Here is a 24,240-nt window from a genome sequence, read left to right as displayed (position 1 = left end):
ACTTTTTGGCATTAGGCAAGTGACTTTAATTCTATGTATCTTAATTTTATGTCTGTAATATGAGGGAAGCTATCTTTATGAAGATCTTAATTATAACCTCAAAATGGCTAATAAGACAATTCAGTTGCTATGTGTCTAGTACAATGTCACACAGATTTGAGGAAAAATATAAAAGGTAACAAAGGAAAGAAATGTTTGAGGGGTTAATAATGGCAAACATGTATCTGTTTATTATTGCTGGATCTAATTAGTGGTAGTTATTTCTTATAACAAATTATTTCTAAGTACTATTTTTTCCTGCAAAAATAGCTTTTCTGCCACAGAGTATATTTTAATATTGTGGGACAAGTATGCTTACTATTTTTATTGTCAAATTTTATTGAAATTCTCTGGAGCTGCACTGTGATGTGGTTTTTTAAATTTGAATTTAAGTTAATTAAATATAATTTAAAAGTTCAGTTCCTCAGTTACACTAGCCATATTTCAAGTGCTCAAACCTTATCTAAAGGGTTTCCATTATCACGGAAAGTTACAGTGGGCAGTGGTGTTTGATATTTTTATTATAGATAATAAATAGATTTTATTATAGATAGATATAGATATAATAGATTTTACTATAGATAATAAATTTTGTTTATGGGTATTTGTGCAGTTTTTAGCAGAGTCCATTGATACAATCACAGGAGTGAGGAAAAACTAGATACATAAAAGAATAATAAAACCCCATTAAAAAAAGAAGACAGAAGAGACAGATTCAGGTTTATAAAATCATGAAAGGCGTTAGTTGATTAGGTTAGAAGTTAAGGCTATTATTGAATTTTAAATGAAGCTAAAAATTGCTTCTTGGAAAAACAAATAATGAATCTACAGAAATTGTTACCTTTCCCTTCAAAGAAATGGTGTGTGCTATAAGCACAAGTATATTCCTAAAAGGTGTAACTCCACTGAAAGTTAGTGAAGCAAGAGTGATAATAGGAGATAGGTGAAGTTAGGACACCTCTCCCTGCCCCTCAGTCTTCCTGAGCCACTGCCGGAAAGAGTACAAGAGTACGTAAATCACTGTGACCCTTTTGTGACTGACTGTATATGTGGTTATGTTGTGGTCAGTGCTAGGAAATGTGGACCATTCGGTGCGTAGTCCTCTGAATCTTACTTGCTTTGTTCAGAGCTCTTTTGCCTCACATCTCATTGGAAAGTCAACATTCATTTCAAAAGAAACGGTTTCCATTTTTGTAGAACAGTTATGTTGTATTTTAAGAGAAGAGTGCTTATGCCATTAAAATAAGTAGGATTTGAATCAAAGCAAGTATTGGAAGAGAACCCACCTCCAAATTTCCTTTCTATAGGAACCTTTTGTATCGATTCAATTATCACTGTGAATTAGAACTGAAAGTGCTCTTATATTCTGCATCACTCCCACATAGAGTATCGGTTTTCATTGGGTTTGTTTTGATGATGGTGGTCATGGTGATGATGATGGTGGTGGTGGTGATTGATGATGATAGCTAATATTTATTGAGCATTTATAAGGGCTTGGAATGTTTTAATATATTTCATGCTCACAAGAACCTATGGCGTAGGTACAACGATTCCCATTTTACAAATGAAGACGCTGAAACAGAGATACAGTACCTCAGGGTTGCATGTTTATAAGTGATAGAACCGCACACACACATGTGTAGTCATGGCTCCAGAGCCCACACTCTCAGTCACTACATTGCCTTTTCTGGATTTTTATACTTAGGCCAAAATCTTTGAATAAAGTGACCATTTAAGGGTTGTATAAACAATCTGGGAAGAGAGCTTACTGGCATACTCATTTTAAATCTTGTTATGTGGAACAATGGAAACCCAAATGGGAAAACTAAGTGGTGTAAGTGATTATCAAAGACTACAATAGTGAAGGTTCACCTCGAATTACACTGGAAGAAGTGGAGTCCTTAGAAATATATTAGCTTATTTTTTTTCCTTTCATAAAGTGTTTCAAAGTCAAAGCAAGGATCAACTCCACATTAGTTGTATGGCTGCTGTTCTTGTCAGAGAAGTATGCTGACCCTTACATGTCCTGGATCTCCCAGAACGGACAGTCTCAGTGTGGGCGAGGCAGCCCTACTCCGGCCTGTCAGTGGTTTTTAGGTGCATTTCTCCATATTATATATTCCTGACTTTTTTTTTTCTTTTGGTCTATCTAAATTATTCACCCTAAACAACTCTTGTCATCACTTATGGAAAACATCTGTTACTCTTGAAACTTGTTAATGGTAGCCACAGAGTTTTTCAGAGATTCTCATTTTCCTGGCCTGTTGTATTTATATAAACTGTCCTGTCTTCCTGCACTTGATTATATATGATAAACCTAATCCTAGGCCAGAGTTTCTCAAGTGGTGACCAGAGAAGCCTGAATCAGAATCACCTGGGAAGCTTGCTCAAAAGGTAAATTCCTAAGTCTCATCTCAGATTTGCCAGCTTACTTTCAGGCTTGCATCCCTCCATTTGCATTTTTAACCGGTACTCCAGGTGTTTCTGGTATACTAGAAAGTGTGGAAACCACTGTTCAAAAGGCTGCATTATGTGAAATGTCTTCATGGGGCTGTGAGAGGCAGATATGAAATCCCTGCCCTTAAGGATCTTACAGTCTCATAGAGAAGGTAACGCTTACATGCAATCAACTGTAATACAAAATAAAAATTAAGTACCATAAAAGTAGAAACAGCTACTTCTAGATAGAAGAGAATCTTTTAAAGGTTTGTTTTGTTTGCTTTGTGTAGTGCACAATGTGTATATTTGGATAATTCTTATTTCACCACACATACAGGCCTGTAGTTTGCTTTTCATCTCCATTATCATCTCACTGGATAATTCCCAGAATTTCCATAATTTTTAGAAGTGAAGGCAACGCTTTCATATCACTAAAGGCTAATGCATCTAAAACTGGGGACAGACTTCTGCATTCCATAAATTACCAAGCATACTGGCACTCAATGGTGTTCCTGTTTTTATTTTTTAATTGGAGATTTTTGCCGTTAATATGACACAGAACCACTTACACTGAGAGCTTCCTCTTCACTGCGACTGTGCCCAGAATTGGTGCCCCTGGTGTTTGTGACATGTGCAACTCTTTTTATAAAAAGTCACTGTTCCTTTCCTCATGATAAGTTTATAGTCCAGCTATGAGTAATGCTCCTAAAAATAAGTAAAAAGAAATAAGCCGACAATGAACAATGAAAGAAGAAAACCAATGTTTATTAACCACTATGTGCTAGGCACGATGCCAAGCAAATTTCAGAGAGGTTAAGTGAATGCACCAGTCCACACAGCTGCTAAAGCCAAGAAAGTAGAAATTCTAGATAATCTGTGACCTGGTGGCTTTTATCAGTAAGTGTCATGTTAATTTATTGACAGACATTTGAGTACCTGCTACATTGGCACTGGAAGGATACAGAGATAAACCCAGTGCCAGATCTTGGGGGAGCATAGAGACTAAAGAGAGATCAGAGAGTTGCACAGATAACCAAGACAAGTAAGTGAGAGGCACTAACATTTGCAGTCATGTGCTAAGCATTTTCAACGTATTATCCCATTTAACCTTCACAGTAAACCTGCAAAATGGTTGGAATCTCTCTTATTGTAGATGAGGAAATTATGGTTCAGGGAAAGCCACTCAGGGTTACCCAACGAGTAAGTGGCAGGGCTCAGATTTGCATCCAGGTCTATGACTGCAAAACCTCTTTCTTCCATGGGAGTTCCAGTGACAGACTCTTCATTCTGACAAGGAGAATGTCAAGGCTCTTGGGAGCTGCATTTGATGTATCCAGTTCTACCTGGAACTTAAGAATCAGGCGGATAGACAGTAAGCTCAAGGAAGGCTGGCAATAGAAGCAAAGGTACAGAGGAATAGAAGTATGTGGGAATGGACATCAGGCCAAGATATGGAAGCCATCTTGAGAAGTGGGCCCAAAACATGGGCTCTGGGAAGATTAGATCTCAAGCTTCAGCTAAGGGGTAATGAGACTTGTAGGGTTAAGATCAAGAAATACCTGTGTTAAAAAATGAACTAAAGTTGCTAATTGGATATTGCAGGAATGGAGGGAAGGAGGGGTCAACATGAATCAAAGCTGATTGAGTCACTGTGAGTCATGCTGTGAGGACAAATGAAAGAATCTGTTAGAACATAAGTTATAGCTCCAAGTAATATAGAAAATAGTGTTCACCTTTACCTTGCCTATGAACCAACCTTATTTTTCCAGAGGATAATTCATATAGAATATGTCCTGTAATTGCTGTTTTCTAAGATTATAAGGCTATGCTCAATATTTTAGGATATCTCTTTAATTTTTTAAACAAAGACAGAAAATAAGATCTATGCTGTCAAATACACACTCATGTATACATACGTGTGAATAGATAGAAGAACTAGAAAATATGACTGACTTCATTATTTTACACAGTTTTACAAAAGAATATTTACTTCTATTATCAGAAAGAAAAATACGTTTTTTAAAAAAAACCAAGTAGCCTTCATATTTATTTGATAGGTCATTTATAAATTCCTTCAGAATACCTAATTAAACATTGTATGGAGACTATTCATTATATGGCCTACAAAAATCATTTTTCAGTGACTTTTTTTGAGAACTTTGTTTCTTTCCATTTATGTAAAGTTGTTTAATTTAAAATTAGAATACTTGATGGGCAGGCACACCTCAGAGATAATGCAGGCTTGGTTCCAGGTCACCACAATGAAGCAAATATTGCAATAAAGCAAGTCAAATGAATTTTTTGGTTTCCCAGTGCATGTAAAAGTTATGTTTACCCTATACTTTAGTCTATTAAGTGTGAAATAATAGCATTATGTCTAAAAAAGCAATGTTTAGTTCACCCTTGAACAATGAAGGGGTTACGGCTGCTGACCCCCCCCCCCCCCCCCCCCCGCCGTGCAATCGAAAACCTGCATACAATTTTGACTCCCCAGAAACTTAAACTAATAGCCTACTGTTGGGGCACCTGGGTGGCTCAGTTGGTTAAGTGTCTGACTCTTAATTTCAGCTCAGGTCATGATATCTCATGGTTAGGTTACTGAGATCAAGCCCCACGTTGGCCTCTGTACTGACAGTGAGGAGCCTGCTTGGGATTCTCTCTCTCCTTCCCTCCCTGCCCCTCCCCACCTCAAAAATAAATAAACATGGAAAACTTTTTTAAAAACAGCCTATTGTTGACTGGAAGCCATACCGATAATATAGTCAATTAACACATAATTTGTATGTTATGTGTATTATATACTGTATTCTTACAATAAAATAAGCTAGAGAAATGAAAATGTTATGGAAAATACTAAGGAAGAGAAAATACATTTATAGTACTATACTGTATTTATTAGAAATCCATGTATAAGTGGACCCATGGATTTGAAACCCTACTCAAAGCTTAACTGCATATACTTTAATTAAAAAATACTTTATTGTCGGGGCGCCTGGGTGGTTCAGTTGGTTAATCGTCCCGACTTTGGCTGGGGTCATGATCTAGCAGTTCGTGAGTTTGAGCCCCGCGTCGGGCTCTGTGCTGACAGCTCAGAGCCTGGAGCCTGCTTCGGATTCTGTGTCTCCCTCTCTCTCTGCTCCTCCCCCACTTGCACCCTGTATCTCTCTCTCTCTCTCTCTCTCTCTCTCTCTCTCAAAAATAAAGATTAAAAAAAATTTTTTTAAAATACTTTATTGCTAAAACCTGCTAACCCCTATCTGACCTTTCAACTAGTAATCACTAATCACAGATCACCAAAACAAATATAACAATAATGAAAAAGTTTGAACTATCGTACGACCCCCAAAATGTGACAGACCCAAGGTCAGCAAATGCTGTTGGAAAAATCGCGGCAATACACTTGTTTGACACGGGGTTGCCACAAACCTTCAACCTGTAAAACACGTTATACCTGCAAAGCGCAAAGCAAAGTACAGTGAAACAAGGTATGCTTGTATATTTAGATCCTTAAAGATTTTGGGATTGCAGTCATTGGCAATATTTTCATTCACCTGTAGCTTTTCATAATGTTGATATTAAACCCTTAAAACATTTGATCAAGGAAGAAGATGAATGAATATAAGTTTCATTTGGTATTATAAAATATTTTATTGATCAAAGTGAGCCATCATGCATGTTAGGCTGTCATTACACTTTAATTATAGTGCAGTCAGTCCTCAGCACTTAAGTACTTTACATTTAGACCTTTTTCCATTTTGCTTTTGTAAAATATTCTTTACTTTAAAAGAAGATTTGGGGGGCACCAGAGTGGCTCAGTGGGTTAAGTGTCCCAACTTCGGCTCAGGTCATGATCTCGCCATTCAGAGTTTGAGCCCTGCTTTGGGCTCTGTGCTGACAGCTCAGAGCCTGGAGCCTGCTTTGAATTCTGTGCCTCCCTCTCTCTCTCCTCTCTCTCTCTCTCTTTCTCAAAAATAAATAGACATTAAAAAAATATTAAATAAAAATGAGAAGTTCTTAACTTTAGGAAGAAAGCATGTATCTGAAAATCTTTTTCCCTTGATATTCGCTGATTTTAAAAATGAATAACATATTGGGGCACCTGGGTGGCTCAGTCTGTTAAATGTCTGACTCTTCATTTCGGCTCAGGTCACAAACTCATGGTTAGTGGGATTGAGCCCCACGTCAGGTTCTGTGCTGTCAGCACAGAGCCTGCTTGGGAGTTTCTCTCTTTCTCTCTCTCTCTGCCCTTCCTGCATGTGCATGCTGCCTGTCTGTCTCTCTCTCAAAATAAATAAATAAATATTTTAAAAAATGAATGACATATTAAAATAAATGTTATTTTCAAGAATTGACTTGTTTGAATTTTGTTTATAAGATCTTTAAAAGTCACTTCAAGGTTACAATTCTGATACAACTAAATTTTCTGTCAAAAACAACTCTTTCTCACGCACTAGTATAAAGTGTTTTTTTAAAAAAGGACATATTCTTTATCTTGAGCCACCACATTAAAATTAGAATTTGAGTTTTACTTTAAACTACTTGTTTAGGGAGCCTGGGTAGCTCAGGCGGTTAAGCGTCTGACTTCGGCTCAGGTCATGATCTCGTGGTTCGTGAATTTGAGTCCTGCGTCGGGCTCTGTGCTGACAGCTTGGAGCCTGGAGCCTGCTTCACATTCTGTGAGTGTGTGTGTTTGCGTGTGTGTGTCTCTGTCTGCCCCTCCCTCCCCTACTCATGCTGTGTCTCTTTCAAAAATAAACATTAAAAAAAAATTAAACTACTTGTTCATGTTGTGCTATGCAGAATTAATGGAATTTTGTTTTTCTTACTATCCAGGAAATACCAGAAAGGAGCCAGAGTCCGACTGCGTCTTTTAGATCTTGAACTCACATCTAGGTTCCTGGGAGCCACCACAGATACAACTATACTTGAGGCTGATGCGATTCTCTTAGGACTCCAGGAGAGTAAAGATGCCAAATCAAAAGAGGAACATCGTGAATAATAAATAAACTTTGCTTAGTGCATTCACTCCTTTTTTTGTTGAACCCAGATATTCATCAAGAATGCAATTAGAAAATTGTAAATAAATGATTGAAAGAAGATATAATAAACGAAAGCTAGAATTATGGCTCTTATTTGTTAGAATTTTCTTTAGCTGTTTCTCCCCTCCTCCCTTTTTACACCCATTCTTCCCTTTGATTGGGGAAATATAAACTGTTCTGGGAAATTCTGTCATTCAACAAATATGTTTTGAGTGCTTGCTATGTGCATGGCACTATTTGAAACAGCAGTAAACAGATGAGACAAAATTGCTTGCTTTGTGGAGTTTACCTTTGACTGGAGGTAATAGAAAATAAATAAAATACATACTACTACGTTAGACAGTGATCTATGCTGAGGACAGAATAAAGCAGAGAGGGCAGGAGACCTGAATAGATATTTTTCCAGAGACATACAGATGGCCAACAGGCACCTGCAGAGATGCTCAACATCACTTACCATCAGGGAAATGCAAATTAAACCACGATGAGATATCACCTATTATATCACCTATTAAAATGGCTGCTATCAAGAAGATAAGAAGTTACAAATGTTGGTGAGGATGTGGAGAAAAGGGAACCTTCTCACACAGTTGGTGAGAGGGTAAGTTGCTGCAAGCACTATGGAGTACAGTATGGAGTTTCCTCAAAAAATTAAAAATAGAAATATGCTATGATCTAGCGACGTCACTTCTGGGTATTTACCTGAAGAAAACAAAACGCTAACTTGAAAAGATATCTGAACCCACATGTTCTTTGCAACTCTATTTAAAATAACCAAGATGTGGGGCGCCTGGGTGGCTCAGTCGGTTAAGCGTCCGACTTCAGCTCAGGTCACGATCTCACACTCCATGAGTTCGAGCCCCGCGTCGGACTCTGTGCTGACAGCTCAGAGCCTGGAGCCCATTTCAGATTCTGTGTCTCCCCCTCTCTCTGTCCCTCCCCTGTTCATGCTCTGTCTCTCTCTGTCTCAAAAATAAATAAACGTTAAAAAAAATTTTTTTTAAAAATTAAATAACCAAGATGTGGAAGCAACCTATGTGTCCGTCAATGGATGGGTAGATAAAATGTGTGGTATGTTGTAAATATGTGTGGTGATGATGTTCGCTAGACTTACTGTAGTGATTGTTTTGCAATAAATATCTATTATGATACACACCTGAAACTGATGTTATATGTTAACTATATCTCAACAACAACAACAAAATAAAGCAGAGAATGGGTTGTAAGGTGACAGATTGAGATTTAAGAGTAGTGTCAATGGATATCCTCACAGGAGAATCCACTTTTTTATAATGCATAATTTTTATTTTTCCATTGATACAGTATTTAGAAGAAAACTCTTATCTTTTTAACTGAGGTAATTGACACATAACATTTTATTGGTTTCAGATGTACAACATAATGATTCAATATATGTGTATAGTGTGACATGATCACCATAATAAGTCTAGTTAACATCCGTTGCCATACATAGTTTCCAGGAATTCACTTAACAAAAAAAATTTTTTAATGTTTATTTATCTTTGAGAGATAGAGTACAAGTGGGGGAGAGTTAGAGAGAGAGAGAGAGGGACACAGAATCCAAAGCAGGCTCCAGGCTCTGAGCTGTCAGCACAGAGCCCGATGTGGGGCTCGAACTCACAAACCATGAGATCACGACCTGAAGTGAATTAAGACGCTTAACCAACTGAGCCACCCAGGCACCCCATCTAGGAATTCACTTTTGAATAATATCTGAAGGAAATGAGGGAGCTAGCACGTGGGTCCCTGAGAAAGAATAGCTAGGGCAAAGGCCCTGAGGCAGGACTGTGCCTGTCCAGTTTAAGGAACAGGGAGGAAGCCATTACAGCTAAGAGAGGAATAAAAGGTAAACCTAGGGAGTGGGAAGTAGGAGAGGCCTTGTAGGTCCTGGTATGGACTTTGGCCTTTATTTACTCTGAGATGGAGGGTCTTTGAGGATTCTGAGTGGAGGAGGAATATGCTGTGACATTATAAAAGGATCCTTCTGAGTAGACTGAAGATTAACAGCAAAGCAAGACCTCTGAGGAGAGAGTTAGTGGGTAATCCAGATGAAAGGTGATGGCAGCTTGGAGGAGTGTGGTAGCAATGCTGGTCCTGAAAAGTGGTTGCAATCTGGATATATTTTGAAGTTACAGACAGTGGTATTACATAACATTGGATATGGAGTATGAGATAAAGAGAGTGGTGAGGGATGACAGCAGGGTGTTTGGCCTGGACAGCCAGAAGAATGGATTTGCTGATAACCAGGATAGGGAAAAGCCGGTTTGAGGGGACTATCGAGAACTCAATTTAGAATATGTTAAATTTGAGGTGCCTATTAGCCACCTAAGTGACGATGTTCGGAGGCAGCTGGCTATATGGGTCTGAAGTTCATGCGAGAGGTCTGGACAGAAGATGGAAATGTACACATCACAGACACTCTGTCATACTTCACAAACTGTGTAGCTCAAGAATCTAGGCACTCCCACTGGGCCCTTTCATTCCTGTGGCACCACCGAAGTCCTTCAGAGGCACCTAGCTGGTTGGTCTAGGAGGGTCCAGACAGCTTCACTCACTCATCTGGTATTTTGGCAAGGGTGGCAGAAAGGTTAGGTTTGGCTAGACTGTGACCAGAGCACCTGTATGTGGCCCCTCTAGCATGATATGTGTCAGGGGAGTTCGACTGCTTGCATGGTGGCTCGTGTTCCCCAGAGCATTCCAGGACAGCCAGAGAGAAACTACATGGCCTTTTCTACTTAGCCTGGGAAGCCATGCCTCTTCACTTCACTCGCTGGGTCATAAACGAGTTAGTAGGCCAGCCCAAATTCAAGAGGAGAGGAAGGAGCCTCCACCTCTTGATGGCAGTGTGGCAGCCTCACACCGTAGGAGGTCACCTGGGATGAGAGAGATTGTTTGCTCATCTTTGGAAAATACCACATCCACCCCCAACTGGGTCACACCCAATAATCACCACCTCCAAAAATGCCAGATCTGAAATCTGAGATCCTTCTACTCTCTGACCTTCCTGCTCCCTCACTTTGTATGCCCAACAGAACACTTTTTCAAAATGTGGGGGGCTCCAGTCTATTGACTTTCAATTTTTCACTCATCACCTCCTTCGTGTTCACACTACCCTCCTTACCCAGGTTGAAAGTTCAGGGTGCATCAAATAATTATTTCCTTGCAAGTCAAGTTTTCTTAAGTCCTGTCATCTCAAACCCTCCTTTTCTTAGTTGGCAAAACTCCAACCCTAATGAAATCTGTCTACCTACTTCATGTCTATACCAAGAAGTTTGATATTACAGGAGAAACCTCACTATCATAGTGATTGGTATTGTTTTAAATCTGGAGTTCCAGATTAACGTACCAGACTAATGTACACGTCTAACATTACTCCCTCCAAAGCCTCACTAAAACTCTAATAGAGATGGATGGATGGATGGATGGATGGATGGATGGATGGATGGATGAGTGGTGGATGGATAGATGCACAAACACCTCACACACAAAAAAACTCAAGTAGGAGAAAAGCAGGAAGAGAGGAATCAGCAATAAAACTTTGCAGTCTGGGAAGTGGGTGAATAGACATTGACTTAGCAGAACAGAGATAGACAAATTCTGGGCTGGCAGTGGGGAAAGTGGGGAACCCACCCGATTTACTGCAGAATCCTCAGGATGTTCAGTAAGTGGCGATACTGGCTACTTCTGGATCTGGGAATGAATTGGGGGAAGAGGGAAGACAAAATAAGGGAGACTGGGTAAAAGCTGTCTGAGAAATAACCTAGATTCCTTTTTTCACTCCATTCACTCTACTTCAATGATGTGGCTGCCTGCCTCCACCCAGAGTGACCCTCCAACCCCAACATAAGTCTGGCAGTTTAGTGTTTAGATTCAGTTGTCTTTATTATTTTTGAAAGTTTATTTATTTTGAGAGAGAGAGAGCACAAGCAGAGAGGGGCAGAAAGAGGGAGAGAGAGAGAGAATCCCAAGCAGGCTCCGCACTATCAACGCTGAGACTGATGCGGGGCTTGAACTCATGAACCACAAGATCATGACCTGAGCTGAAACCAAGAGTTGGCTGCTTAACCAACCGAGCCACCCAGGTGCCCTGATTCTGTTATCTTTCTTTATGGGAAGGATGAAGGTGTATGTGTGTGGTGGGGACGGGCAGGGTGGGGTTTGAAGGAGGAAGGCAAATGCATATACATCAGTGCACCAGACCAGACAATTTCAGCGTACTCTGAAGACGTGGAAGGCAAGACGAGTGTCATCTCAGTTGTGGAGGTGTGGTCAGGAGAGAAGACAGAATCTATACCCTCGGATGTTTCAGATCCCACAACCAAACACTACGTTCCAATATTCAAAGGCTCATCACCAGAAAGTGCCTATTCATCTCTTATGACACCAATCTAAAGGCTAGTTTTTAATCACTCAAGTTCTCAGTTATACTGGGTTACATAGTGCCCCCCCCCCGCCATTCATGTTCACTCAGAACCTGCGAAGATGACCTTTTTTGAAATCGTTTGGACATCTAATCAAGTTAAGATGAGGTCATGCTGGATTAAAGTGGATCCTAAATGCAATACGACATCGTCCTTACAAGAATAGGCAAATTTGGATACAGAGACACAGAAACACAGGGGGAATGTCATGTGACAACTGAGGCAAAGATTGCAGTTACACTGCCACAAACTAAGGAATGCCAAGAATTGCTTGGTAAGCACTAGAAATGAGAAAGATATGGAACAGATTCTCCCTCTGAGGTCCCAAGAAGAAAACCACCCAATGACACCTGATTTCAGACTTCTGGCCTTCCGAAATGTGACATTGAATCTTGTTGTTTTAGCCACCCAATTTGTGGTAATATGTTATGGAAGCCCCAGGAAGCTGATCCACTAGGCATATATGAGAAGTATGATATCTTGTCAGGCATTGATTTCCCAGCCTACACATCTGTCCCATGCTTTGACCCCGCAGTCCTATTGGGAGCCTGTACCGTGCCTGGTTTCCTGTGCTCCATGTAATAGTCTTTCTTGCTTCACTTCTTTCTATAGCCTGTCCTCTATTTGCAGCCTTGATTAAAACACCAGGGTGTTTTAAATTAAGGTGGTTTGATTAAATCCACCAGGGTCTGAATCTGGAGAATCAGTCCCCCCCAAACACCAGTCACCTATTTAAAATCACCCAGGTGGAGAGATCCGAGAAAATCCGTTTCCAGTGAACCATCTTTGTTCCTTTAATATTATTAAAGTAAGGCAAGTATTTGAATCAAGTCAATACTCTTTTTTTACAAGTCAACTAGTCATGCCAAACAAATGACCAGAACAACTAACTCACGGTGTTTGTGTCAGGTCAGGTCATCTGGGAAGCAGACGCTAACAGTAGGAAGGGCAACTCTGAGGGAAAGGCTGGTGAGGAATAATGGGAAAGGGAGCAAGATTGTATAGACTTTAAGGCAAGATTCGGTTGTGTAGACATTTACATATTCCCTAGCAGCTGAAACCTCTGATTAATCAAGAGTTTATGTTTCTAATCAGTAAATGTAAAGGAATTTTCTCTAATAAATATCGATGGTGGTACATCTTTAGAAACATAGTAGATTATATTTTCTTATATCCCTGAAATTAATTTTAAATACTAAACCTGGCCTGTGCTAGGGAAAGCATCTTGTGTAGAATTTATATAGATGGAGAGATGCTAGGGAGAAAGGTGACAGCAAATAGAAACAGTGTGCGGAACACGTGGTGATTTGGCACATTTGCTCATGCTAACGTGAACTGACTGCACAGAGATTTTGTGGAAGGTGGAGGCAAGACACCACAGGCAAGTCTCTGGGTGAGGCCATAGGGTTGGGAGGACATAAGATAATGACCCCATGCCTCTGCAATAGAGGTGAAGATTATAGTGTTTTGTCCCAATATGCAAATAAATCCTGTCCGGCCCTAGGACAGGCCCTATCTTTCATCTGGAGGGAGATGGCGTTGGTATAGGAAATCAACTCAACAAACAGGCCCTTATTGAGGGGAGAGAGAAAGCCTCACTCTTCTCTGGGCCTCATTTTCCTAGGCCTTGACTTGGAGCGGTCTAGATATGTTTGAGGGAACACTAGTGAAAGCAGAAGCTGGTCTCTGGCTTGAGGCAGGAGGGCAGAAACAAAGCCAGAATATACCCCTAGGGTCCTATATGGATGAGCAAAGCCTCATCTAAGTAGCTAAAGCTCTTTGTTACAGGTGAGCTCTGTGTCTGCTTCCCTCAAGAACCATGGAAACTATCGAGTCTTGTTTGCACATTACAGCCTTTTCTCAAGTGGTCATCCAGTCCACCCTGTAAACATCCATGACAGGTTACTTCCTACCTCCCGAGGCAGGCTTAGAGAATTATTTGGAAGATACCCACTGTAAAGTTAATTCACCTCACACGAGTAAGACTTGAATTTCTGGTTTACCAGAGGATCGAACTTTGTGATCATTCTCCTTTTTGCCATTTGTGGAATGTCTTTTCTGGTTTTTCTAGTTCCTGCTCCACACCTGTCAAGTAACATTTAAGTTAGATTATATGGAGGCTGATTATAATATCCATTTGATAGATTTTCCAAGACCTTTTCTGGTCCATCAGTCATTTCAAAGTTCGTTAACACCTGCACCAGAAGGTGAACGGGAAAGGGAAAGATGTTAACGAAGATAGAAATGACTAATGGACCAGAATTTTAAAAAAAACAAAACTTCAAGCATGGAACCATCCTAAATTGTCATCCATTTTGTGGTTATGTTTGGAAATTCACTAGTATATTGGGCATCACTAAATACGTCTAAAAGATAGTTACGCAGAACATAACTCAGACATACCATTACTTGTGAGCAAGAAGCTTGCAGCATTTACCCACAGTCCTGGTCTCAGCTGCCTGCCTGAGTTGCATTCCCACTCCTTTTGGTATGGTTTTGAGAGTTGGGACATCATCTTTATCTACTGGCTTCTGTGGTATTTACTGCATCTAAAATGAAAGATTTTGCATGTAAATGTTGCCTGGAAAAAAAACACAGTATCTTGCTTTCTTTTATTCATTCATCTGAAGTAATTATTGCTATCACAGTCTCATGTGCATTTTTTCCAAACCATAATGATTTGAGACTTATAGAGTATGGTAAAAGAGTTGGATTGTTTTTTCAAGCAGGCAATTTTGTGAAGCAACTGCTAGTAATCTGAGCCACTTTTTGGTTTCTAAAGATTTCATCTGTCTGCAGGGTGATTTCAGGATCCATACAGTTCCTTACCTGGGACCTTAAAATCCATTTTTGCACTTCCCACATGTAGAACGCAGGTGTGAGAATGTAAAATAAGTCACATTTGTTCATAGAGTTTCCTACCTCCTTTGGCTCAGAACATCCATAACTTCTTTGTAATTAGTTTAAAAGAAACATGGGGAGAAAGTTACAGTCTTCAAATAAACTGCATGTTTCCCTTAGGAATTCATACTAAAATGCATATTTATTTTTAAAAACCAAATGATATGAATGTAGGAAATGCAATACTGGGTCAGCCCAATGGTCTAACCAGCCTGTGGTTTCAAAGTCTCATAGTATCCCATTAATGTTGGCCTCAGAAGTTTGAGGATTCATTTCAAACTCTCTGGTTTTCTTTAACATGCAAATCTGGATTTACCATTCATAGATTGATCTAAACCTTTCCTGAATTTACTTATATCTTCAACATACATCCACTAAAGAAACAATGAGTTTCCCAATGGCAAGGGTACTACACCTTATCTATCCATCCTGAGATTATAGCAAGGGTTCTACTACAGGCCAGTGAAGAGATGAGATTAGTAATTCAGGCTATCACAGTCGTCCTCTTGGTCCTGACCATTTACATCCCTCCCACATGCAAAACTCACTCCATCCTATCGCACTGCCTCCCACTCCCTAAAGGCACATTTAATCATGATATCTGCCACCAGTCCAAGATCTTGTGATCCTTATCAGGTCCAGTTCCTGCTACTGATATCAGTTTTCTCCCTAGCATCTCTCCATCTATAAAAATTTTACACAGAATGCTTTCCCCAGTATAGGCCAAGTTTCGTATATGCAAATAATTATAGGGATATATGGAAAATATAATTACTATTTTTCTAATGATATAACACAATCGATATTTACCAGACAAAATTCTTTAAAAATTTTATTAATCAGAAACATTGTAAACTCTTGAATAATCAGAGAGATTTCAGCTGCCAGGGAATATGTAAATGTCTACCCGGCCAGATCTTGCCTATAAAGCTCTAAAATGTATTACTCAGTTGCCTGTCCCCAAAACATTTCCTGCTTTTTAAAACAGAGAATACTGAACAGGATTTAAAGCTTTCCTTGATGACTCAGGGCTACCATTATGGAAAACAATTTCATAATGATGTGATTTCCTAGGGATTTTTAAGGTGGGTTAGAGCTGCTGCTCCTACCAAATGGCCCCAGAACTTGGCGCTCTTTAAATTGTTTTTTTAGCTTGTTACCTATCACCTCCCTTTGCTATCAGCTGATATTTTTTACTTAGGTCAATGTCTCTGCTTCTAGTACCCCCCCCTGGGGACTCTTAATCTGTGTTAATCCAATTTTTGGTTATATACTAACTGACTCTCAACAACTATTCTTTTTTGTTGTTGTTGTTGTTCTGTTTGCTTTAAACATTTTTGCCACCTCCTTTCCCTGCTGTCAGCTGCCACTTTTATTGGTGTCTGTGTGTGCTTTTCAGCGTCTCACTTAATAGTATTGAGAGTAATTGTGTAGAATTGTAGAAATGTACACAAATTTTGTGATAGCTATTTTCTATTTTGGAGTCTTTAAAAAAATTTTTTTAATGTTTATCTTATCTTTGAGAGAGAGACAGAGACAGACAGCACGGGTGTGGGAGGGGCAGAGAGAGAGAGGGAGACACAGAATCCAAAGCAGGCTCCAGGCTCTGAGCTGTCAGCACACGGCCTGTTGTGGGGCTTGAACCCATGAACCATGAGATTATGACCTGACCTGAAGTCGGACGCTTACCTGACTGGACCACCCAGGGACCCCTCTCTTTCAGAGCCTTTTGTCCATTATTTTCAGAACCACGGCTGTGTTTTAGATGTTAAAAGTTGTTTTCGGTCTATCGCTGAAATGAAAGGCTTTAGAAAGAGAAAACAAATAAGAAAACAGACTATTTTTAAAATCAATTTTAAGAATGTTCTAATACATCTTCCTAGGCCTTATGTGTCTAAATAAAAAAAAGTGGATGAAAGGAGGGTTAGATTCATTGAGTATTTCTGCTTTGAAGCCAATTAGTACTCTGTAGATTTATCTGTTAGAGGGTCGTTTATACCTTCCTAATCGGTTGTAAATATCTCCAGGAAAGGAATTGCTTTTTACTTGTTTTTGTATCTGCTGTGCCCAACACAGTGTCAAACACATAGAAAATATTCATCAATATTTGTTGAAAGTACTTTGCTTGATTCAGTGGCCTTAATTGTACAAGATTTTCCATCAGTAAGAGAAAGATGAATTGTTCTGCAAAGTCTGCTCGTCAAGGTAGGAAGCAGACATTTTTAGCCGTGAGATGGCTCAGATCTCCCAGATGACCTTCTGTTTCACTCTTCCTTTCTTCCGGTCGTCACACCAACTCCTCACCTGTACTGCCACCCCATGATTTCTGAGTAAATCACTTTGTTTTAGAGCTTTGAACAAAAATTAAAAGATCATGCCACATGAACAGCTTTCATGCATCCGGATTTCAAGTATGCATCTGAGTTTGGTTCGTATCTCCTGGTAATTTTATAGCAAAAAGCTGGTCACTGGGCCCGTGTCTCCATGTTTAGCATTTTGCTGACCTAGAGGGCAGGAATAGGAGGTGACTGTGTGTGTGACCTGAAGGGACGTCTCATTACTTTATGTTAACTGTGATTTTTTATTTCTCTGTTGGCACAAACATTGGAGTGTTCACTGTATTCCCTGCAGCCAGGAAAGAATTTCTCGAGTCTAAAGATTGTGGTCAGTTTGAGGAGACTGAAAAGGGGAGGGCACAGAATTCCTTTTTCCTTATTTTAGCCCTCTGGTTCTTTCATGAATGCATGCAGGCCTCAAAGACTCAGTGCACACTGCTTTCCTGCCTCTGAGCTCTTTTCCTTCCATCCCTCCTAGATATTGTTTACCCAAGTGTTGACAGGCAGCTTTTTGCTCAAGGATGCTGGAAAGATGGTTACACTGAAGCTAAACATTTGGCTCCCTGTCCAATACCACAAAAAGTGGACAAGGGATGCCTCTTAATCAAATCTGTCCTCACAAAGAGATAATCTCTGCTCTTTGGTTTGAGAACCACTCACATGCCCCTGCACTCATAGCAAATGATGGCTTGTTAAACTTTTCTCCATGTATACACACAAAAGAGTGTCACTCAAACACAGTGAATAATCACATTGTCTACACGGTAAAACTTCCATCAATTCCATCTGTTTCTTCTAGCCCATGCTTCACAGACTAAACTGTGACGTAACAGGTGAAATACTTCCATTTACCTAAGGATGAAAACACAAGCAATGGAAGCTATGAGAGAGGCCCAGCTAGACTCAAACATCTAACATCAGACAGCCCTCTTATATATGCTCTCATGGGAAAGTTCTAGGGATTTTTTCACTTAGTTCCTTATTAGGACTTCAGAACACATAAGCAGAACTGCTCTGTGCTGTGTCCACTGAAAGTTATAGTTAAAACAGCAACAATGATTAAAGAAACATTTTTCAACAGTCATGTGTACTTTATTAGCACCAATGTAAGCTGCGTGCTGGAAGTTACTCCTTTCTCTGACTCCAGTTGAGCTTTATGAGACTGATTCCCCAAGGAATAGATGAGAGGGCACCAGTGCACCTTGTCTTTGTGGACTTGAAAGTGACTTTAACTAGAAGTCATCGCTTCCAGATGGATATTCTGACCCCAGCATGTTAAAAAAAAATTTTTCCCCCAGTAGAATAACACAGAGATAATAATTTCTGTCTCTGGAGAAGGGAACTCCTCCTTTCTGGATCTAGACCTAATTACCCTTTTTATAGTGATACAGAAAGGACAAAAGTATGTAATTCTCTATCTTAGATTTACTAATTCCATGTTTCTGATGTTTTCTGGTCAGTTCTTATGATGGGTTACCTCTGTGGTAGATAACTTACCACAATAACCTTTCAAAATCTTGTCTAAAAGGCACAGAAAAGTATCATGAATTTTTAAAATGACATTTTCTCACAATACTTTTAGTGTTTTGAGGTTACATTAAAAACCAGGAATATCTGTGTCATACATCCCCCTCAAAGTGGGTATCTCTCAAATAATGACTAAAGGATTGTTAAGTTTGTTGGTATCCCTTCTTAGTCTACTTTTATATTAATTTTAGGTAGTAATTTACAATATTAATTTTTAAGGATTTATATCATAATTCCAGTAGAAAATGATTGACTTATAAAAAATTCTACTTTCAATTAAATCACTGCTGAGTCAGAAATTTATTTGTGCAATTGAAACCCTTCTGCATGATTCCTTCGGGACCCGAGTAATCTGGATATACAAGCACCCAGATATTCCAGAACCCTTGTCTCCGGCTGACCTAATGTTGCAGAGACTGCAGAATCCCACAGGGTAGCCTGTGCCTGGAAGTGCAGCCTCCAGCCAGCCTCTCGCTACCTCCCCACCTCTCTTATCCCACTTCCTGCCTCCATGTCTTCCAAGCCCCAGACAGTCTGGCTTAACTAGCTTTCCGGGTAGGCAGGGCTCACTACAGGCATTTCCATTGTAATAAATGCTTAAAGGAAACAAATAGAATCAGCAGCAAACGGTAATACATTTTACAGGCAGGTATTACATTTTCAGTTTTTCTTAGGACTTGTTGGATTTCTTTCCAGTTGGTCCTGGTCTTTTCACTTCTGTTTGCCTATGTTTTTAATCTTCTCAAAATAGCTTATCTTGAAATCTTGCCTTCCGTTTTGTATAGAACTCAGAAGGAGAATGGCGCCTTTCTGAAAAGCCAAATAACTCTGTGTCATATTGTAACAAACAGAGCCTTTACTTGGGAGCAAAGTATCACCATAGTTAAATGCTCTCCAGATGCCTGCTTTGCCACCAGAGTGTAAACAGATATTTTCCAGCCTGTATTTACCTCTTCGAAATGCAGCCCTTAAAAAAAGAAGAAAAAAAAAAGGCATTAAGAGGTTCTCGCCTCTAACTCTGGACACTTAGTATTTTCCTCCAGTTAAGGTGAATAAGAAGGATTAGAACCTAGCCTGTCATTCTGGAAACTCTGTTGACTGGCTTGCCAGTGTGAAAGTTCCCTTGAACCATGGTTGGGTGGTGGTGGGGGGGGGGGTTGCCTTTCCTGGACGCATTCCTGCTCCCTAGAGGCTTTCAGTTAGACAGAATAAAAAATGAGGAACAAGTAAAAAAGCTTAAATGTTTAAATTAGCATAATCCAGTATGGGGATCATCTCTGATAATGTCTAAATTCTGTAAATCCTTGGAGCACTCCACTTGGCCCGAGGGGCTCCTTTGAAAGACACTTTGGACATAACATTCCTTCTAGCACTTTCTGGGGATGAGTACAGGGGTGAACACAGCCAATACAGCCCTGGTATCTCTGAGCTTACACTTCAGTGGGGAAACATATTGTATACATACTCTCAAAAATAAACGTACAAGCAGAAATTTGGTAAGTTCCAGAAAGAAAAAGCTCAGTTTGCAAGGGAATGTAAGTTGGTAACTCAGTTTAGATTAGAGCAATCAGGGGAAATTGGGGATGGGAAAGGAAGAGGGGGAATATGGGACAGGGAGAGGGAGTGGACATCTAGATAAAAACAAAGTCATATGTGATGACCCAGCAGTGTGTGAGCACTTGTCCAGTTGCAAGGACTGAAGAAAATGCTAATATGAAGAGGTGTCAGGACCATCAGGCTCTGTCAACAATGATGCTTTTTGCAAATCTGACAACTTTGAAACTGCTTCTTTGAAGACAATGAAAAATTCGAAAATTTAACCATCAGCACAATAACTGTCACTTGGTTAGAGATGATCTAAAAATATTTGTGTGAGCTCTATTCATTAGGGATTGAGTTCAACTGCAAGTAAGAGAAAAGCCAACAACAGTGGCTGAAGCCACTGGGGTTTATCTCACACAAGTACGAAGCTAACCAGCGGCTGGCTATTGGTGGCTCAAGGTCTCTGTGATTTTCTTCGCCATTCCCTCATGACTACAAGATGGCTGCTTGGGCTCAGGGTCAGTCACTATCTCAATTTTACAGGTAGGGACAGGGCTAATGTGTGCATCAGGAAAGCAAAAGCTTGGAACATATCAGCAGAGTTCGCATGAATTTTATTGGCCAGAACAGTGTCATGCCAAGTTGCCAGAGAAGAGGAAAAGTATTTTTTAAGTTGGTCATCAACATTGTTTTCTGTTAATAAGGAAAAAGGGGAGTATGGATGTTGGATGGGTGATTAGTTGTCCTTGCAACCTAAGGTTTTTTAGCCTCTTCTATGGTTGGACGTGCTTTTTTCTATTTCCATGCAAATGACTTTGTTACATGTGTTTTAATAAATCATGACTTTGGGGCATGTGTTCGTCATCCCTTATAGTCAGAAGAAGCCTGTTGTAATATTAACTGCACTTAAACCAAAATGCATCTTCTTGTGATGAATGCATTTGATTGACATTTGTGTTTAACACAGATTTGTTTCACTTAAGGCTGTGTCTTGTCCTGTTCCATAAAACTGGAGCATCTGATCGGTTCTGTTCCCCTGTTAAAAGGCACACAGTCATGTGTTGACTTCTGTAGCCTGTCTGTTGTGGCTTGGGGGTCAAGAAATAAACTTTCTAAATGATTTAATCAATCCAAGATGTATACCATTTTCAGATCATCTAGTGTGCTTGTGTTTTAGAACTCTAGCTTTTCCCACCAGTATTTTCTGAGATCCTCATTTAATTGAACATCTTCCTGGGTTGAACTTGAGGAGCCAAGGCAATGACTGGGTACGAGTGGTAAAAAGCACGAAGTAGGCATAGCTCAAACAGCCATCTGGGTTACCATGGCTTCATGGCCTCATGTATTATTTTAGCTGATGTTAGCATAGATGGTTCTGTACAGGTTTTGGCACATTTTGTGCTGACAGTGCCCCTTGAGCACATACCCATATGTGATAGCCAGCCTATATCATAGCCCCCAGTCATCTCTCCTTTCTTGTATTCCCATTCTTATATAGTCCCTTCCCACATTGTATCAAGGTTGGTCTGTGTGACCCATAGTATAGATACTATTGGCTAGATCATAAAAGACATTGTGGCTTCTGCTTGTTCTCTCTTGGATCACTCATTCTGGGAAAAGCTGGCTGCCGTGCTGTAAAGACACATAGGCAGCTGTATGGAAAGGCCCATGTCATGAGTAAATAAAGCCTACTGAGAACAGCCAGCAAAGGACTGTGATGTCCTGCCATTGGCCATGTGAATGAGCCATCTGGGAAGCAGGTCTTCTAGCCCCAGTCAAGCCGTCAGATGACAGAGCCCAAGTTGACCTCTTGACTACAACATCATAAGTGACCCTGAGCTAGAATTACTCAGCTGCTCCCGTGTCCCTGATTTGCAGAAACTGTGAAATAATAATAGTTTGGGGTTTTAAGCCACTAGGGGTTATCTATTATGCAGCAATAGATAACAGATCACATATTATTGCTTTCTACCCTGGGGCACCACAGATACCGATGAGGGTTGGCTTGGTCCAAGCATCTGCACAGATCAGGAAGTTAACTCCTGAGGATAACCCTGACCAGTAAGATGGGAGCCAATGCATACATGAACTCACTTCCTATCTTTCAAGAGGACAATTCTGGAAAGCATTAAGTGGGCTTCTCAGGTGATCCCTGGAAAGATCAAGATCCTGCTTCCCAGAGCAGCGTGTTTCCCTCCTTTACTGTCCTGCTCTGATCTCTCTTCCCCTCCCTACAATCGCCAAAATGTCTATCTGCACGCAGCCCTGGTGTCAACCCTTCCTTCGGGGAAGCACAAGCAAAAACAGTGACAGTGTGAATAACTACCATATGCTCCCAGGACTGTGCCGAATGAGAATGTGAACATTTAACTTAATAGATGAGAGCAACCAGCTCACCCTGGCTCAAGTGGAATGTACAAATAAGAAGCTTGTTTTATTGGAGGATTTCTTTAGCAGTATAACGCTAAATTCTTTTCTTCTTTTCTTAAAGAAAGAAAATGTGAGCATTTTAGATGATGTCAGGTTTGAAAGTTTCCTAATTAGACGTTTACATGTCAGGGGCCCTCATAAGCCCATTCTCTTGCCATTAATGAGGAATAAAATAGCTCCTGAAGAGAAAAAGGTAAATTTTTCATATTGCATTCCTTGGTCCTTGGAAAAGAAAGCTCATTCACAATAGGCATGATTGCCAAGTTCGGGCACAGTTAAGAAGTTCCTTAGGGCTTCACAAAGGACCACCCCCACCTGCTCGCCTACACGGTGGTCTGCTGGAAGAATGAGGGCTCATTCCTAAATTTAAGGAACTCAAACTTGTTTCCCTATATTGAGGGTATCTTTCATAGGGTCTGTCCACATACAATCATTTTGTATATGGCATGTTTTGGGGTAACAGTTTGATGAGTTCTTTCAATTTCATACCAGCCATGGAGCTCCAAGATGGTGGAAGACATAGGTAGGTCTTTTAATGGGTGTTTTAGTTGGGTTGTCTCTTTCTGATGAAGAGAATTGTCATCATGAAATAGGATTCTTTTTCTGAGCCAAAAGAGTTTTCTTGCATTAATCTAATTTCATTAACCACCTGCAGTCTGAAGGAGTACCTTAAGGCCATTTGACTTCAAAAATTAAGGAAGCTACAATGGCTGGATTCTTTTTTTTTTTTTTAATGTATGAAATTTATTGTCAAATTGTTTTCCATACAACACCCAGTGCTCATCCCAAAGATGCCCTCTTCAATGCCCATCACCTACCCTTCCCTCCCTCCCACCCCCCCATCAACCCTCAGTTTGTTCTCAGTTTTTAAGAGTCTCTTATGCTTTGGCTCTCTCCCACTCTAACCTCATTTTTTTTTCCTTCCCCTCCCCCATGGGTTTCTGTTAAGTTTCTCAGGATCCACCTAAGAGTGAAAACATATGGTATCTGTCTTTCTCTGTATGGCTTATTTCACTTAGCATCACACTCTCCAGTTCCATCCACGTTGCTACAAAGGGCAATGGCTGGATTCTTTTGGCCACGACAGAGTTCTTCAGCTGCCAAAGAGATGGTCAGCAAGAAGACGGCAGAACTTCAGTCCATGTCCAAGTCCATTTTCACCTGACCCAGACTCAGGGTGATGTAGCATCCATTTACTTTTCATAGCCCTAACTGAGCTTACAAGTTCAAATCAGGGTTATGATGAAGGTAAAATCTATTCTGGCCATGAGCATAGTTTCACTATAAATTTGGGCTTCAACAGGAAGATGACAGAATGAGAGACCATCGGGTGGGAATTAGACACAAATGAGGACCACAGCAGAGGATAGTGGACTTTGGAATTGCAGAAACTGCAGACTTACCAAAGGGCTACTGGGCATTCATTCAACATGTATGGAGTGCCGCTATGTGCCTGATGCTGTGCTAACTATGTAAAGATGACAAAGGCATGGACCCTATCCTCAAGAAGCTCAGCCCAGCAAGAAATAGGACTTTGTTTTTTAG

The 24,240-nt window shown here is 40.2% G+C and overlaps 1 protein-coding gene across 3 annotated transcripts in view; it reads left to right on the top strand.

The window, feature by feature from the left end:
- Positions 1–24,240, top strand: part of MRPS28 (mitochondrial ribosomal protein S28) — a 210,512-nt gene that overhangs the window by 100,655 nt on the left and 85,617 nt on the right. For 2 of the 3 annotated variants that reach the window (XM_058699927.1, XM_058699928.1), the window contains exon 3: positions 7,312–7,610. The exons of the other annotated variant lie outside the window; for it this stretch is intronic. In XM_058699927.1, the coding sequence (XP_058555910.1) occupies positions 7,312–7,477 (166 nt within the window). In that variant the 3' untranslated portion in view covers positions 7,478–7,610. Of the gene's footprint in view, positions 1–7,311; positions 7,611–24,240 lie in introns of those variants that run through there. 3 annotated transcript variants of the gene reach the window in all.

The sequence above is a fragment of the Neofelis nebulosa genome, chromosome 14 (assembly GCF_028018385.1).
Source record: "Neofelis nebulosa isolate mNeoNeb1 chromosome 14, mNeoNeb1.pri, whole genome shotgun sequence".
NCBI classification, from domain to species: domain Eukaryota; kingdom Metazoa; phylum Chordata; class Mammalia; order Carnivora; family Felidae; genus Neofelis; species Neofelis nebulosa.
Note: the sequence above shows the minus strand (reverse complement) of the source record. Positions and strands in the feature narration are given on the sequence as shown.